General features: G+C 42.0%; 1 protein-coding gene and 1 pseudogene across 5 annotated transcripts in view; one reads left to right on the top strand and one right to left on the bottom strand.

Annotated features, from left to right (window-relative positions):
* Positions 1-4,253: 4,253 nt before the first annotated feature.
* Positions 4,254-18,787, bottom strand: part of ATG5 (autophagy related 5) — a 131,755-nt gene continuing 117,221 nt past the window's right edge. For 4 of the 5 annotated variants that reach the window (XM_067702449.1, XM_067702450.1, XM_067702451.1 and 1 more), the window contains one exon: positions 16,566-18,784. In XM_067702449.1, the coding sequence (XP_067558550.1) occupies positions 18,648-18,784 (137 nt within the window). In that variant the 3' untranslated portion in view covers positions 16,566-18,647. Of the gene's footprint in view, positions 4,524-16,565; positions 18,785-18,787 lie in introns of those variants that run through there. The other variant, XM_067702452.1, reaches the window with a different exon arrangement.
* LOC137205096 (small ribosomal subunit protein eS1 pseudogene) lies at positions 5,404-6,708 on the top strand (annotated as a pseudogene).

Below are 18,787 nucleotides of genomic sequence, written 5' to 3'. Positions count from 1 at the left end.
TATCTCATTTTATTTTTAGTTTTTCAAATATATAACCTGATATATTTTGAGATATATATATATATATGACATAATTAGATATATGAATTTTACCCTCCCTGAGGTATTTTCATCCACATCTTTTCAGATAAAGAAACTGAGACCTGAAGAGGTTAAGTCACTCACCTAGAAGCAGGCAGAACTGGGGTTCTGAACAAAGGTTTCCTTATCTATATCTGCACTGCCTCCAGTTTGGCCTTTATCACGATAATAATGATGTTGATGTAGTAAACATACATAGGCTGCCTCCCTAGCATCCCTCTCCTCCCTTTTCCTGCCACAGCACCCACATTTTGCCCTGAGGGAAGCACCCACCCCCTCACGGTCTCCCCCTTCTCTAACAGCTGGATACATCCAGCTCCCAGGGGTAGCCCTGATGTGCTTAAGCAGAGAGTACCCATCACCTGGCCATGGTGATTGGCTCAGGCGTGGGCATACAGCCCGATTCAGGCCAGTGGGATTTGAGGAAATGTTTCCTAGGGCTTCTGGAAAAAAAGCTTCCTCAGCCCTCTGTGGGTTTACCAGAGGGGACAATCCCCCTTCTCCTGGATGGTGTATTGGAGAATACAAGGTTCAAAATTCCCTCAGCCATTTGTGCCGCCAAGAGAATTGCCAGCCGGAGGATGAAGCCGACACCCAGAAGAGGCAGTGCTCTAAACAAAACGGGCATGGAGCTGGCATCGCGAGGAAGATTTAAATTCTAGACTGCGTGCTGGAGTTCTCAGGCCGTAAGCTAACACAATCCCTTTGTTTGCTTAAGCCAGTTTGAGTTTGTTATTCTGTCATCTGAAAATTCTTAACCAGTGCAAACACCACTGGCATCACTCCCAGTAACATCTGATGGTTGCTTTGGTTTCTCAGTCAAGAGCATGAAACCCATCTGACCAAAAGGACCAACCCTTCAAAATTAATCAGCATTTCTGGAGCACGCCCATCTCTGGTGCCCGACTTTCCAGAGAGGACTCACATTTTTCTGTACCTGGGGTCTGGCTCCTCCTGTTTTCTGCTCCATGTTGGCTCTGTCTAGGCCTGTCCTTGTCCCAGTCCCTCCACAGTGACAGGAGGTGGCTACCCTCCGCTGAGGAAGCCAGCGGCCAGGTGGGCAGCCAGCTGCAGACCTCAGGCATCAGCACTGTCAAGAAAAGGAGTATCAAGAAAGGATTTGGCCACAATATATTTTACTGAGACATAAAATCGGGTGGGAGAAGGGTCTTTGGCACATAGCTATGCACGATTACCCTCGGCCCTCAGCCAGCTCCCTGTCAGAATGGTAAAACGCCAGGAAGTTTGGTGCCCCTCTGAGGATCTTTATTTGCTAGTGATTGGCGCTCACAGAATTTCAGAGATTTGGCATCAAAGATTATAAAATCTGCGGGTCTGAAAATCTGTGCTAAGAACTGTTTTTTGTGATTCTGCTCAATCTCAGTTTCTCTTGAAAAATTCTGTTATTTCCACTTCTGGCCACTATGACTAAGCACAGAGGTAGAAACACAGTCTAAACAGTTAAAGGATCCTGTAACTGCCCAAAGCAGAGAAAGAAAGCAAATGTCAGCGCTGGCGGGGTGCAGTGTGTGAGGGAGGGCTCTCACTCTGCCCGTCCACTTCCCCCAGACCCAATCTGTCAGCAAGACTTGCCAGTTTCCAAACATGTCTTGACTCAACCACTTCTCTCCGTCTTTACTACAGTCACGTAACTTATTCGTTCAACACGTATACACTGAAGGCCTTCTGTGTTCCAGGCATTGTTCTAGTGGCTGCGAGTACAAGACTGACAATGGAATGTGAACGCATGTCCTAGTGACTCTTCTTGCTTGGGCCTCCCTCTGTACGACCCTTCTCGCTGACTGGCTCCGGCTTCCTCATTTGCCCTCTCCTTCCATTCTCCACATAGGAGCCTAAAAGATCTTCTTAAATATCAACACTTCCCCATTTGAAACCCTCCAATGACTTCCCATGGCTCCTTAATGAAAATACCGAGGCTTCCTGGGCCCTGGCCCTGTTCGAGGGCTGCGCACCTCCCTACATTTACAGCCTCTTCTCACACCCTAGGCTCACTCCCCAGTCACACTGGCCTCCTTTCAGATCCTCAAGTATGTTACGGCTTTTTCTCTTTTCAGAGCTTTCAATCTGCCTTTATTTCCTCCTAAAACAGTTGCTTTCAACTTGTTTTTTTGACAATATTCCCCTGTAAGAAATATTTTATGCCATGAACCAGTAAATACATCAACCTATAAATAAAGGCAACTTTAGTTTTACATGGTAATACTTCTGGTATGTTCTGTCCTTTTTTTAGAAAGCTAGCCATGACCCACTAACCTGCAGTTTGAAAACACTCCTCCCTCTGCTCTTTGAATGGCTGAATCGTTCTCATCAACTTTCTATCTAAATGTTAGCTACCCATGGGGGGCTTCTCTGGCCACCTGATGCAACCCAGGTCCCTGACTTAGGTTATTTTTCATCTGAGGGCCATGTCTCCTCCCTTTGAAGCACGTATCAAAGTTATAATTACGTATTTCTTTGTTGAGACTTGCTCATTGTCTGTCTCGTAGGCCACATCACTAGCTTTTAAAGGCAGGGACTTGTATGCTCTGTTCCCCACTGTACATCCCACATCTGGTTCAATGATCAGCATGAGAGAAGAATATACCTAGGTATTCCTTGACAGGCTGACTGAGTGGGTGGGTAAGTGATGCTGAGGTCTGGACTGAAAAACAGGCCTCCCCAATAAAAGGGACCGGGGTTCCTTGGAGAAATGGCTGATTCTAAGGCTGGGGCAGGAAATATACAGTAGTGCCAGAAAGTAAAGAAACACTCAAAAAACAAAAGGATGGGGCATGTCAAAGAGACACAGGAGCCAACCTAAAAAGAACTCCCAATGACCAAAATCGGAACAATTTGAGCAGCAAAATAAATAGCCTAGTATCAGATTCTAACCCAAATCTTTACATAAATATGCATGAGAGTCCACACTGATATAAGTGGTTGACTAAATAAATAAATGAAGAGGGGGAGAGTTACATCTTTCTTACAGAAGAATTTAAATGATGTACATAAATACTACCTCCAGGAGGTGGAGCTTAATTCTCCCCACCCCCTACCCCCTTGAGGGGAGGGGGAAGGCACTTAGTGACTTGATTCCAAGCAACAGAGTAGGTAAAAGGGGAACAGGGTCACCTTCAGTGAGGAAAGCTGGCAAACTGTACCTTGGCCAGGTGTTCAAGATTGATTATACTGTCCCGTCATGTGGATGGCATGTACCCCCGACAAGATGTGAGAAGGGCACTACTCCTCTAGCCCACAACCCCAGTGCAACCATAAAAAAAGCATCAGGGAAACCCAACTAGAGGGGCATTCTACAAAATACCTAACTAGAGCTCTTCAAATCTGTCAAAACTCCATGAGAAACAAGACTAGAAACTATCACAGACCAGAGGGATTAAGGAGACACAACAACCACTTGTGGTGTGGCATCCTAGATGAGACCCTAGAACCGAAAAAGGATATCAGTGGAAAAGCTAAGGAAATCTGAGTAAGATATAGACTTTAGTTAATAACAACGTATCAGTATTGGTTCATTAATTGTGACAAATATACCATTGTAATGTCAGGTGCTAATGACAGGAGGAGCTGGCTGAGGGGTGTACGGGAACTCTGTACATTATCTTTGCAACTATTCTGTGAATAAAAAAACGTTTTAAAATTAAAAGCTTACTTTAAAAAAAGTTCAGCCTTAATGCCAAGAGCCGGGCCTTCATTCAGTCACTTTTATGGAGTGCCCACAAAGAGCTTCCAACCCTGCTGGGCACAAAGAAGACACTTAGACACATGGGAGATGAATAGATGCACATACACAGGCAAGGCATCCAGGGTGACGAAACGAAGAGCAGAGAATGCAGGTTTGCAGGTTGACTAGAGAGGGTAGGCGTGTGTGGGGGGGGGGGCGGGGTGGGGGTGGAGGCGTGGGGCGGAGCTGGTAATGAGAGAAAGCAATGACCAGAATGAGGAAGAAAGACAAAGACTGGCTGGCTTTGGTGAGGTAGAGCCAGCTATTGCCCACTGGAATGTAAAGTCCCCGAAAGCAGGAACCTTGTCTCTCTTCTCATACCCCTAGGAGCAGAACTGTGCCTGGAACACAGTAAATGTTCATAAATGTGTATTGAATAGATGAGAGACTAGATAAACAGACAAGTCCTGCTGGAACTCCACTTGAACTCCAGAACCACTACTGTCATGTGAGGTCTCCCAGGTGCCCACTGGATTTGCATTTTGTACATGGTGATGATTGTTCTGCATCATCAGAGGTCTTCTGGAAAGCATGCAGATGTTAGCATTGGTTTGGAATGGTTCTAATGTTCACCCACAGGCATGGAAGTGCCTTGGAGCATTCCTTGATGGTATTAACCGGTAGGTCTGCTGATACGAAGGAGTGAATGGCATCTCCTCTTTGCTCTGTTCTAGCGTCCTGTTAAACCCAGCAGGGGCTCCTAGAATTGTAAGAATGGAGAGTTAGCAGGGGTTTCAAGCTTTTGATACGGTCTCTACAAATATAAGGAAACAGTTTAGAGGGATGTTGAATTTCCCTGTAGGCATCTACTGACATTCCTCCTTAATGGTCCTAAATGCTCAATATATTCAGTTGCATGTAACTTTCTTTATGAAGAAAAATTCAAATTTGGGGAAAATTATGGAAAAATCATATCCAATTATGTAGCTATTAAGAATAGTGCAGACTATATGTATTAATATGAAATATTAAACATACAAAGTAAAGCTGTTTTCTGAAATAGACACAAGATACTGGTTGACAAAGGGGAGTTCTGTGAAGACAGCATGGGAGGGAGGAGACTTTCACCGTACACGCTTGGAACCTTTTGTATTTTGCACGTGTACAAAGTATTACGAATGAAGAAAACTTAAAAAAATTATTTATTTATTTGGCTGAGTCAGGTCTTAGTTGCAGCACGTGGGATCTTCGTTGCAGCATGTGGGATCTTTCGCTGCAGCTCGCAGGCTTCTCTCTAGTTGTGGTTCGCGGGCTCCAGAGCACGCGGGCTCAGTAGTTGTGGCGTGTGGGCTCTCTAGTTGTGGTGTGCGGGCTCTAGAGCATGCAGGCTCAGTAGTTGTGGCGCGCGGGCTCACTTGCCCGCAGCATGTGGGATCGTAGTTCCCTGACCAAGGATCAAACCCATGTCCCCTGCATTGGAAGGCAGATTCTTAACTACTGGACCACCAGAGAAGTCCCGAAACTTTAAAAATGATTCCAGAGGAAGAAAATTTTGAATTTTGTCTTCAGGTTATAATAATCTCCTTTTCTGATCTATGCTTGATTACCTTTGAGCCTCTGCTTTCTGCAGGATCTGACCCATGTCGGGTGACAGGCAGGCTATTCCACCTGTCTAGTCCTGGCTTTTAACATCATCTCAAATAAACTTTTACATGAAGTGACAGAAGTATGCTGATGGGATTGAAAGAGGAAGACATTCATCATAGTTTATGCGTTCAAAACTAGGAATTAATAATAAAAAAATAAGTCCTATAGTTATTTTGTAAACAGCATGCTTACATTATATTGCAGTTTTCTGTTAAAAAGCATTACGCTGGCTTTTTGGTTCTCTGAGCAGCACCACCGTGGTTGGCAAGAACAAGCACCTTACGAAAGTGGCAAAAAGGGAGCCAAGAAGAAAGTGGTTGACTCATTTTCTAAGAAAGATTGGTATGATGTGAAAGCACTAGCTATGTGTCAATATAAGAAATATTGGGAAAACACTAGTCACAAAAACTCAAGAAATCAAAATCACATCTGATAACCTTACGAATTCTGTTTTTTTTTTTTTTTTTTTGCATTACGCGGGCCTCTCACTGTTGTGGCCTCTCCCGTTGTGGAGCACAGGCTCCGGACGCGCAGGCTCAGCGGCCATGGCTCACGGGCCCAGCCGCTCCGCGGCATGTGGGATCTTCCCGGACCAGGGCACGAACCCGTGTCCCCTGCATCGGCAGGCGGACTCTCAACCACTGCGCCACCAGGGAAGCCCCCGGATTCTGTTTTTGAAGTGAGCCTTGCTGATCTGCAGAATGATGAAGCTGCATTTAGAAAATTCAAGCTAATTACTGAAGATGTTCAGGGCAAAAAATTGCCTAACTGATTTCCATGGCATGGATCTTACCTGTGAGAAAATGTGCTCCATGGTCAAAAAATGGCAGACCATGGTTGAAGCTCACATTGGTGTCAAGACTACCCATGGTTATTTGCTTCGTCTATTCTGTGTGGGTTTTACTAAAAAATGTAACAGTCAGATTCGGAAGACCTCTTATGCCCAGCACCAACAGGTCTGCCAAATCCGGAAGAAGATGATGGAAACCATGACCCAAGAGGTGAAGACAAATGACTTGAAAGAAGTGGTCAATAAATTGATTCCAGACAGCATTGGAAAAGACATAGAAAAGGCTTGCCAGTCTACTTATCTGCTCTATGATGTCTTTGTTAGGAAAGTAAAAATGCTGAAGAAGCCCAAGTTTGAATTGGGAAAACTCATGGAGTGTCACATGGTGAAGGTAGTAGTTCTGGAAAAGCTTCTGTGGATGAGACAGGTGCTAAAGTCGAACGAGCTGGTGGATATGAGCCAGTAGTACAAGAATCTGTTTAAAATTTACACTTTTAATGATGACAAATAAAAGATCTTATTCGTGAAAAAAAGCATTACTTTGCTAAATGTTAACATTTAAAAAGTATATCTAGACCATTAATAATGAATCATACTAATACCCTAAAAACACTTGTAGAAAAGATTGAGAAGTCCCTTTGAATCAACAAACAGTATATCCCTCAAAAAAATAACTGATCAATAATTCACTATAGGGCTTCCCTGGTGGTGCAGTGGTTAAGAATCCTCCTGCCGGGCTTCCCTGGTGGCGCAGTGGTTGAGAGTTCGCCTGCCGAGGCAGGGGACGCGGGTTCGTGTCCCGGTCCGGGAAGATCCCACATGCCGCGGAGCGGCTGGGCCCGTGAGCCATGGCCGCTGAGCCTGCGCGTCCGGAGCCTGTGCTCCGCAACGGGAGAGGCCACAACAGTGAGAGGCCCGCGTACCGCACAAAAAAAAAAAAAAAAAAGAATCCACCTGCCAATGCAGGAGACATGGGTTCGATCCCTGGTCCAGGAAGATCCCACATGCCGCGGGGCAACTAAGCCCATGCGCCACAACTACTGAGCCTGCGCTCTAGAGCCCGTGAGCCACAACTCCTGAAGCCCGTGCACCTAGAGCCTGTGCTCCACAACAAGAGAAGCCGCCACAATGAGAAGCCCACGCACCGCAATGAACAGTAGCCCCTGCTCGCTGCAACCAGAGAAAAGCCCGCGTGCAGCAACGAAGACCCAACGCAGCCAAAAATAAAATAAATAAAATAAAATTTAAATAATAATAATTCACTACAGATAAATATTTCATCAAGATCACATTCTGCTTTTAAGCAATTTCGTTTTCTAATATTCCAAAACAATATGGTTTCAAATTCTGAAGACAACTCCTTTCTTAGTACTGAGAAAATTAATGTTTGAGATACACATGAGCATTTTGAGTTCTTTAAAACTAGAACACATTTGTGATAAGATGTATTTCAACCTTATTTCAGCTAACTTCAGAAGAAAGGGTGTTCAGTATTTCTCGCATAAATTCCATTACAAGGTTAGGCCAATGTAAAACATTTACATTCAGCTGCCATTGCAAAAAAAAAAAAAAAAAAAGCGTCCTGGAAGCAAAGATGGAAGGTCTAAGACAGCAGCAACCGCATCCCTGGGGTGTTTGTTGGAAATGCAGAACATCAGGCCCTGTCCCACCTCCTCGTCACAATCTGCATTTAAACAGGCAGTGATTCCCTTGCTTGTCACAGTTGGAAAAGCTGCTGGGCTAAGAAACCTTAATCATGTTCAAATTCAGGTTATACTCTTTAGTGAACACTGGATATAATCTTTAGTAATAAGGACAATGTGACTTTTTTATTTTTTGAGACCAGAGAGTCACACTTATCAGAAATGACTGTAATTAATAATCACTGGTCCCACCCTCCTCCTCTTACTTGTGAAACATCCTTCCTCTTTTCTGAGTCCACCCCCTCCACTTGCTCCAAGACCATCTATCACTCCTTCCTCCAGGATGACCACTGTCATTTTCCACTGATTCCTCCCCTTTCACCTATGAACACACTGAGGTCTCCCTTATGCATAAAACACACACACACAGGCACATGCGCACGCACACACACAGACATTTTCTCTCCACCATGTTAACAGCTCAGCTACACCCTTTTTTTTCCCCATCACTAAATTTCTCAAGATTAGTCTGCACGCAACCTGACAGCTATCAGACCCGAATTAGCTCTCTTGAAGGTCCCAAGTATTTAACTGCCAAATCCAAAGGCCCGGTCCCTGTGACTTCCCTAGATCCCTCTGCAGGTTATGAATTCTTTCTCTGGCTCTGTTGTCTCTGGCCCTTCTTCCTCTTTTTGCCACCCAAGCAGGGGCATTCCCCTCAGCTTAGCCCAGGGTCTTCTCTTTCCACTCCATACCTTTGCTGTGTTCTTCCCTTCCTCCACTTGCTCCTGCTTCAAAGGTCACCTCCACGCAGAAAACTTCCCAGACAGTATCTTCAGTCCTGGCCTCCCTCTAGAACTCTAATAGCCTCTTATTGTTTTCACTCATTTAATATTTATTGAGGGCCTATGACATGCTATTGCACTGTGCTAGGCAGTGGTGAACAAAGAAGACTCACACCTGCCCTCATGGTACTTACAGCCTATCAGGTACCACAGATGTGGATCAATGAATACAAGGGAGATAAATACTGAGGAAAAGTAAAGAGTGAGCTAGGGGAGAGAATAACCAAATCTAGCTGGAAAGCAGGGTTTCCAGTTAAAATACAAGATGTCCGGTTAAAGGTAAATTTCAGATAAACAACTAAATTTTTTTAGTAGAAGTATGCCCCAAATATTGCAAGGGATATACTTATACTAAAAAATTAGTTCTTGTTTATCTGAAATTCAACTTTAACTGGGCATCTTGTATTTTAATCTGCTACATCAGCAACCCTACCAAGAAGGCATTGTGCAGTTACAGAGGAAAGTCCTGAGGAACCGAGAGAAAGGATAAGTAGGAATTAGCAAGCAAAAGCGGGTGGTGGGAGAGGACATTCCAGAGAGAAAGAATAGTCGAGGCAAGAGTTTGTATTAATAGAGCGCTTCATGCTTTGAGAATCTGAAAGACGTACAGTATGGTTGGATCAGGAAGAGGAAGAGTAATGGGGAATAAATCTATTGGGGAGAAGCCAGATCTTGCAAAGCCTGTGTATAGTACGGATTTTGGAGTTCCTTAAAGACAACAGGAAGCCATTTCAAGATTTCAAGCAGAGGAGAAAATGGACCTAAAATGGTTCTGTACCAAAGTCAAAGTCCAGGGAGGGGGATGTTCCCCACACCACCAATAAGCGATTTTCTAGATACCAGCAGAGAATCCTACAATTCAACTCAATTCTGACACATCTGCCCAGAAATAGCATCACCTTCCAGAACTAAGGGTTTAGTCCCACAGGACTGCCTCCTCCCTCCGGCCACACCTCAGACCCCAATCGCCAACCCGCGCTGCTGCCTGGCCTTCGACCAAGAGCTGTAGACCAGGGGTTCCACAACTCCCGCTTCTTTTCACTTAATTCGCTAGAACACCTCACAAAACTCAGAGTAACATTTTGTTTTCTAGTTTATTATTAAAGGATATAAACCAGGAACCACCAGATAAAAGAAGTACATAGGGCAAGGTATGTGGGAAGAGGCGCCATTCTCTCCAAATGTCCATGAATTCACCCACGAGGAAGCTTGAGGAAGCTTTTGGGTTTTTACAGAGGCTTCGTTAACTAGGCATAACTGATTAAGTCATTGACCAATGGTGACTGATTCAAGCTCCGGCCTCTCTTCTCCTCCCTAGAGGTCAAGGCGGGGTAGGACTGAAAGTTCCAAACCTCTAATCACATGACTGGTTCTCCCAGCAACCAGCCCCCATCTTTAGGTGTGGTTCAAAAGTCATCAATAACATAACGAAAGATATCGTGATTGCTCTCATCACTAGGAAATTCCCAGTTTTAGGAGCTCTGGGCCGGAAAGGACAAAAAGACCAAATATGTATTTCTTATTATAAATCACAATATCATAAGACCTGAGGTGAAGCTTTAAATGATCTTTCTGGCTGCCAGATGGAGAAAGGAATTGCAGGGCCAGGAGTGGATGCAGGAACTCCATTTTTGAGATTACTGTGATAGTCAAGAGATGTTAGTGACTCGATCATGGCAGCCTTTCTCTCATTGGTCTCCCAGACTCAGCCTATACTAAACCTCTCTACAAGATGTTACCAGAGTCATCATCTCAAAAAGTTACTCTAAACATATGATCTAACTACTAAAAATATTCAGTGGCTCTCACTGCACACCAAATAAAATCTCATCTCCTTAGCCTGGTACTCAAGGCTTTCTATAATCTTCTCAGAACAGACCTTTCCTGTCATATCTTTCCTTCTCTCCTGCAAGTGACTTAGCCCAATTAGACAATCTTTGAGGTTTTATTCATATACCTCTCTCTGTATGAATATCTATATCCGTATCTCACTTTCCTTCCCTCTTTTCCAAATTTCTTGAAAAAAGAATTTCCCTTCAAGTTCCAGCTCAAAAGCCTTCTTCAATGAGGCTTTTCCTAACCTACTCAAATAGAAGCTTTAGAAACTTACGCATTCAACAAATATTCAATAAGGCCCTGCAATATGTCAGGCATCGTTAGAGGTAAGAGGATGAAGAGAAGAATATCCCTGCCCTCATGGAGCTTACACTCTGTTGTGAGACCAAAGGTAAGCTAAGGCCATTGCAGAAAGTGGGTGAGAGTGTGGACCTGGCCCGTTCCACCTGGGTTTAAATCCTAGATCTATTACCCACCTCATGATGCTAGTATAGTAACTTAATTTTCCTGTGCCCCAGTTTCCCCATGGGGATAATATCAGTAACTATCTCATACAGCTCTGAAACTAAATGAGTTAATACCTGAAAAGCACTTAGAACAGTGCCTGGAACACTCAATAACTGTTAGCTACATAGCCATGCAGAATCCCCAGAGGGAGAACCATCTTGGTGTATTTAAAGGACAAGGTGGGGAAGGAGGCCAGTACAGACATAATAAAGTAGTGGAGGCAGAGAGTGATGAGGTCAGAAGCAGGGATCAGATCAAGCAGAACTTGGTAACTTTAGATCTATTTTGGTGGGCTGGAAAGACACTGGAATGTTTTCATCAAAGAACTGCCATGACGTCACATGTTTTAAGGAGAGGCCAGATAAGAGGCTACTGTTAAGTAGTCCAGGAGAGACAATGATTGCTGAGACTTTGGTGGAAACAGTGGAGGTGGTAAAAAAAATATATTCAGGGTATATTTTAAGGTAGACTCATTAGGACTCGTTGATGGACTAGACACGGATGTGGAGAAAGAAATTAAAGATGACTAGGTTAGGGGACTTCCCTGGTGGTGCAATGGTTAAGAATCCAGCTGCCGGGCTTCCCTGGTGGCGCAGTGGTTGAGAGTCCTCCTGCCGATGCAGGGCACACGGGTTCGTGCCCCGGTCCGGGAAGATCCCACATGCCACGGAGCGGCTGGGCCGGTGAGGCATGGCCACTGAGCCTGCGCGTCCGGAGCCTGTGCTCCGCAACGGGAGAGGCCACAACAGTGAGAGGCCCACGTACCGCAAGAAAAAAAAAAAAAAAAAGAATCCACCTGCCAATGCAGGGGAGACATGTTCGAGCCCTACTCCATGACGATCCCACATGCCGCAGAGCAACTAAGCCCATGAGCCACAACTACCGAGCCTGCGCTCTAGAGCCCACGAGCCACAACTATTGAAGCCTGTGCGCCTAGAACCATGCTCCGCAACAAGAGAAGCCACCACAGCGAGTAGCCCCCACTAGCTGCAACTAGAGAAAGACTGCACACAGCAACGAAGACCCAACACAGCCAAAAATAAATAAATTAAAAAAAAAAAAAGATACTAGGCTTTGGGGCTGGGTTGCATTTATTAGGATGGGAAAGAGAGAGCTACAGGTACGGGCAGAAAATCAAGAGTTCTGCTTTGACTCAATAAAATTTGAACTATTAGACATCTAAGATGGTTGTCAAGTAAGTGGTTGGGTAGAAGTCTGGAACTCATGAGAAGTTAATATTGCAGAAAACATATGCTGTTAAAAGCCACAGGATGAGCTCACACGCTGAGTGTAGCTAGAGAAGAGGACCAAAGCCTGAGCCCTAGAGTACTGCAACATTTAGGAGTGAAGAAAAGAATCATCAAAGAAAACTGAGAAAGGGGCTGAGGTAGGCGGAAAACCAGGAGGGTGTGGTGTCCAGTGAAGAAAGTGTTTCAAGAATGAAGGTGTGATGAACTGTCAAATGCTTCTGAGAGGTCAAGCAAGATAACATCTAGTTCGCTCAAAGTAAATCATTCTCTCAGCTCCATTTTTCTCATAGTGGTTTATTTGTATGTTCTCATTGCAATATCCAACTATTATGTTGTAGTTACTTTTGTCTTCTCTCCTCTTACAGAGGTCCCTTAAGGTCAGAGACCATGTCTTTTCTCTCAAAATATCCACTACCCTACTTGCTCAACAAATGTTTGAATAGACGAATCATGTAGAATTCTTTAAGATTTGGGAGAATATGCGGAACACAGAATTAGCAATCAGAGTTGGTTTTTACTAAGATATCCTAAATGCTCTAAGACTAAGGCATGGTCTTCATTCTGCCTAGAATGAAAAGTGTCCACCATGCATCTGAATTAGAGTTGAACTACAGCTAATCACAACCTATCTGGCATTTCTATTTTTTTATTCGAATGTTTCATGCATGGTACAACCCCAAAGTAACTTAACTTTTACCTGATTTGCTTATATATATATACTCCTCCCCAACCCCTGCCCCCACCTGGCTAGCCCTCATCTAAAGTTGGCTCCAGTTGATACCTTCACACGTCAGCAGTATCATCAATAACTTTCTGTGTCACACTTGAATGTTAGCATCACTATGGAACATCAGAGACATCAGGTAAGTTGACATTTCATATTACATGATAATTAATTTCAAAACCATGACAAAAGGAACTATTGAAATACAGGCACTTAGGAATGACCAAATTCTTAAGGGGGGCATGGTTGAGATGGCCTACGCAGAAAAAGGCTAGTAGTCAGGGCACGAAATTTTTCTCTAGGCCTGCACACAACAGATCAGATACAGGTAACAGGTCACTGAGTTACTGTCTCTGTAAAAGAAAGCTAAAACCCAACAGTTTTGAGTAACAAGAATATCAACGTCCAAATTATGGATTTAAGCTTTCAGCAACATAGCTTATTTGGAAAATGTGCATTAGACAGCACAAAGATATAGTCACCACATCCCAAACAAGTACAGTGTCTCCCTAGAGATAAGAAACGCCTGCCACATGTACCAGTGCCACAGAAAATCACCCATCTGTGGAGCCAGGCTCTCTGCTTGGCCTTTCCATTTGGAGCTCTGGTAATTAGTTCCCTGGAATGCCGCATTTCAGCTCCATGGCTCTTTTGCCTACCTTAATGGAGGTTCCCTGAGAGCAATTATTCACCCCTGATTCCTGCTTACTTTCACACCTAAGGACTGACCATTTGCCTAGTTTTTATACTGGGATGGAAGTCTTGTAAAGAGACCCTGTGGTTTCCAGCCCTTTGACCACATCTTACTCTGTATGTGCCGTCAAATTATGGCACTGCTGTGCACCCAGACCGTCCACCCAGCGTTACCACGACAAGTTCTAACCTATTGTATTTCTTGCACATAGCTTGGCATATATTACTCATTATACACTTGGTGAATGAATTTCAGGAATGATACTGACAAAAATGGAACATAGCTAGAGGATGGCATGAATAGACTCGAGATATTTTTTGGAGGGGTCCTAAGCTTAAGAGATACTTTCAAATGGAGTTGTCAGAAAAAGTGGGATAAGGCTTACGCTCTAAACCCTAGGTCATTAGGATGTAACGATTTAATGTAGTATTCCCCAAACTAGAGTTCAATATGATGTGGTACTGGAGGAAAAATCCTATAATCAAGAAAATTTGGGAAATGCTAGATCAAATAGGGCTCTTAACCTTAGAATTTCTCAAAGTCTTTAATGTATCAATATGCTTTGGAGTCTAAAAGGGAGATATACTACACAGACTTTTCCAACCTTTTATTCAACAAGTATGTAGTATATAGTCCGCTGTGTTGCAGCACAGTGCTAGGTCCTGAGAATACAATCCTGGGCCAAACAGACCTGGTCTCTGCTCTTATGGAGTTTGTGCTCAGTGTGAGAAACAAATAGCATACAAATATTTATTATAAACCACAGTAAACATTACGAAGGAAAAGTTCATCAGTATTTTCTAAATGATACATGAAGCAGATACCTCTTCCACTGAATATAAAAGACTGAAAGACAAATATTTCTCTTAAAGCTTTTCATAAACTTGGTCCTAAGAGTCTACCTCAGTTTGAAGAACCCTGCTCACAGGTCTAACACATTTCCCTTGCTAAACATGTATTACATTTTCAGAAGTAAGGTCTAAAGGCAAAAGCAAGACACAAACCACTCATTTATGAAAAGGCCAGAATTAATAAATACCTCTAGACGCTTGATGAGAATAGCTCAAACTTTAGGGGCTGCTTAAATTACAGTGATGTTGAAACAGAAGATCTGTGCTGCGGTCTATGCTACAACTAAAATGAACGTGGACTGACGCAAGGTTCCGATCCACAGTGGTTCCTGCTGAAAGTAGCCAATTTGAGTAACCCAGTCTTCACCAGTACTGCAAACCTGCACTCACTGCACTTTGTATATTGATTTCTAAACAACAAGGTCCTTCCTATTTTTATAGCTGGTATTTTTAACAGGAAAACACAGCATTGATTTTAAAGCATCATTAAATAATCCTGTTTTTTTCTTTTTTATACATAGTTGCAAAGCACCAACTATGTGCAAGACACTCTACTAAGAACCATGGTAAACAAAGAGGAAAAAGCCTGGTTGTGCTTTATTTATTCTTGTGATATGGGGGTGGGGAAGCTATAGAGGGAAAGCCAAATTCATCACTTTCAGAAGAATCAATTAGTATGTTGAAACATGTTGACATTTCTAAATCTTCCGATTAGTCTTTATCTCACTGGTGATCATTCCAACATATTGTCAGTTGACAAGAATAGTTAAATATCAAAAAACTTAAATACTTAATGAACCACCTACAGGATCTAAAAGTAGAGTGCTTTTTCACTCTATGGTTCCTATATTGTGACTACTAAGATTCCATAGTAGTATTACACTTGCCAATAAGTGTGGAGAATCAAATCTGTAATTCATGTTTGAGAAACCTGGACAAATAAATCTATGTGGTAAATGAATTTTTATTACAAAGAATCATTTAATCTCAAATTACTTGAAAAGAGGCATGACGTCCTTCTCTCCAACACCCGTGTCGGTAATTTTTAATACTTTCAGACCAAGAGATGACTGTATTTATAAAAACTTAAGTGGATGACAGAACTCAAGAGACAGGTCAGTATTTTGACTGATTCCACACCAGTGATTGACCATGAATGGAATGGACTATAAATACTGTCATACTTGATTTTTTCCTATCATACTCCAAGATCCTACACTTCTATTTCAACTGTGTTGGCACATCTAAAAGGAAACCCAACTTACCTCAGACCTAAATATCAACAGTATGATAAATAAAACATGAGACTGTCATTCTTGGGCATGACCCATGTAAACCATATTTCTGAAAATTGAAAGAAAAAATGTTAACCTCATAGAGCCTACAAAATATAAACATATCCTAGAAAGATTACCATTAAAAGTAAGTGTCACTCAATATCACATCTTGTATATTGTTTTCTTAGCAAACCATCCATTCCCACCTAGCTTCCAGTGAATGGGGGAATAAACATAACAGGAGCAGCCCATCCTGCGTTCACGTCCGACGGACTACAATGTGTTCTGAACATCACCATGCTATAAAGACTAGTAGGTCAGCTTTAACTATGAGCAAGCTACTTTGGGTCTTTAGACACATAAGGTCCTTATCAGTTCACTCTATCCATGAACTTGGGCCATCCAAGTGAAAAACAACATTATGAAGGACAAGCAATGATTTCCTTTATTTAGGCTGAATTTATTCCTTCCTAGTTAAACAATGCCAATAACTTAAGAACACATTTTCATTTCCTTAGGATGCTCACTGCCGAGGATGAGTTAAACAAGCACACTGAGATTTGTGGTCCTCTCCAGTTTTCTTTCATATGTTCTCCTTTAACCCTCCTATCGGTTATTTCTTTGAGAAACTTTTATGACAGGTGTAAGAATAAGGAAATTTTAATGATTTCCCCAATAGGTAAGCTGATTTATAGTAAATTTCATTTTCAACTTCTAGAAATAAAGACAGACACAAAATTAATTTAATTTTTTAATAAACCATAAAATTTAAATATTCAAATAAAAAGAAACAAAAATAGATATTTAAGCCAGCACTAATTTCTGTTTTTATTCTTTCTCTGGGTATCAGAAGCTTGACTTACCTGGGACTAGAGTAGAGTAATACAGTTATGATGCTGGTGTAATAATGAACAAGTAGGTAAAAATGGGAAATGGCTTGATAAAACTTACTTTCAAATCTGGAAGTAAAGATCAGTAGCTCACTTGAGCCCACTGCAGAGACCATGCATTGGTCTTGTCTGTGAAAACTACTAAGGCTTACTGCTCTTACCACACTTATCTTCTTCACAGCTTAGCACTCCTGGCATTTTGATCCCTTTGCTCACTGAAGCTCACATCAGTCTGTCAAAACATCAAGAGGGAAAATCCCCAAACTGAATAGATGAATAAACACTTTTAATGTGAACAATCATATTCAGATCAACCTCTTTTGAAAAAATACAAGTCAGTGGGATTTTTAATCCTTAAGTACCTGAAATATTACTATTTTTTCCGCCTTACTAAAATGGCACTTTTCATTTTATTGACATTAGCCAAGTATTTGCTACTTGCTTCTATTTTTCTCTGATCATATTGGTATCCTGTGTTTTTCTTTTTGATTGAGGCGTATACTTTCCATTCCAGAATATTTGATCTTTGACTAACTTTATCTCATTCTGTGGATAAGTCTGCTGATTAGTGAAAATCATAAAAGGAAAAAGGAAGCAGTGAGCACTAGCAGGATCTCACTTCACATTCGTACAATTTTTTTTATGAGAAAAACATTCATCTTTATTTTGGAATCTAAAACCATTATTGTATGATACTGTCTTTTAGCATACTCAAACGGGTCAACATTCAATATGAACAGCAAGCTAGCTCACAAGAAACAAAGTGTAATGCACAAGTACGTTCAGCTGGTAGAATCCCAGCAGCGTGGTAATAAAGTGCAGCAAAAATTTCCTTATTTGAATAAGAACTCTAGTAACCTCTGAATATTTTTGGTAAAGTTAAGGAAAAGCTATTGCAGTCTGGAGATCGGTAATCTTTAAACTTCAAAGATTGGCTACCAGGGACCACCGTGAAACATTAGACCTGAGGCCAATGAAAAACACTAGCTTGAAAAGGAATGGGTTTTTCCAAAAAAAAATGTAAAATTATACAGATGCTTAAGATACTATGATTTGACAGATTTACAGTGATAAAACAGCAATGATAAATGGCAACATTATTTATACTTTTGGTGTAAATAACACAGATTGAAAAATCGGCAGCAAGAAATTCTATGACAGCTCCTGAGACAAGTTATCCTATGCCCTACACCCATTCCATGCCAATGATGACCAGACTGAAAGGTAACACACAGTGAAAACAGTGATCTAATGTATGTGAGTCAGAAAGTACTGGAAAAATGACAAAATTGTATGTTATTAAATGACAAAACATATTTAGAGGCTTTATTTAAAAATCTCTCACTGTTCATTATCAAAGTTACAAGATTGCATACCAATAGACAGACTGTAAACATAGGAAATTTTCATTAAGGAAAGATGGGTTTACTGTAATTTGATCTTTTACAAAAAATTACTGAAAGTTATTGATAACAGAATTTCTCTTTTACTTTCTTAAGTCTAATGCTCTTGAAAATTAAACCAATGTTTCCACTCCCTTGAGCTAAAGTTCAACCATGGTCACCTTAGGAAATACCCCTGTTTATTTGTTAATCAGAAATACAAATTGAGTGGCACATATTTCCATTTTCTTCTTAGGCCAAAGGCTTCAGCTTCATTATATTTTACAAGAAAACAGAAGACTTGCAGTGGTCCTGTAAAGTCTTTCATGTCGCAGCTGAGGTTTAATGACGGCAGCTGAGGAAAGCAGTGGTGATGCAAAGTAAGACCAGCCCAAGTGCCCTTATCTGACATGGAATCTTTTTCCTGTTTGGCTTGTAGCAGTGTTTCTGGTCAGGCTGCCTCCACCAAACCTGACTGAAGCAGAAAGGTGACATGCTCTGGTAAATCCTGTTTAACGGTGATTCCGTTTAAGCAAATGGTTGATCCTTCAATCTGTTGGTTGCGGGATGATACTAATATGAAGAAAATTATCTGGGTAGCTCAGATGTTCACTCAGCCACTGCAAAGGTGTTTCCAACATTGGTTCAATTCCATGAATCATCACTTGATTCTTTTTTCCCCCATCTA

This window comes from Pseudorca crassidens, chromosome 13 (assembly GCF_039906515.1).
Source record: "Pseudorca crassidens isolate mPseCra1 chromosome 13, mPseCra1.hap1, whole genome shotgun sequence".
Taxonomy (NCBI): domain Eukaryota; kingdom Metazoa; phylum Chordata; class Mammalia; order Artiodactyla; family Delphinidae; genus Pseudorca; species Pseudorca crassidens.
The sequence above is the reverse complement of the archived record's forward strand: the minus strand, read 5'-3'. Positions and strand labels throughout refer to the sequence as shown.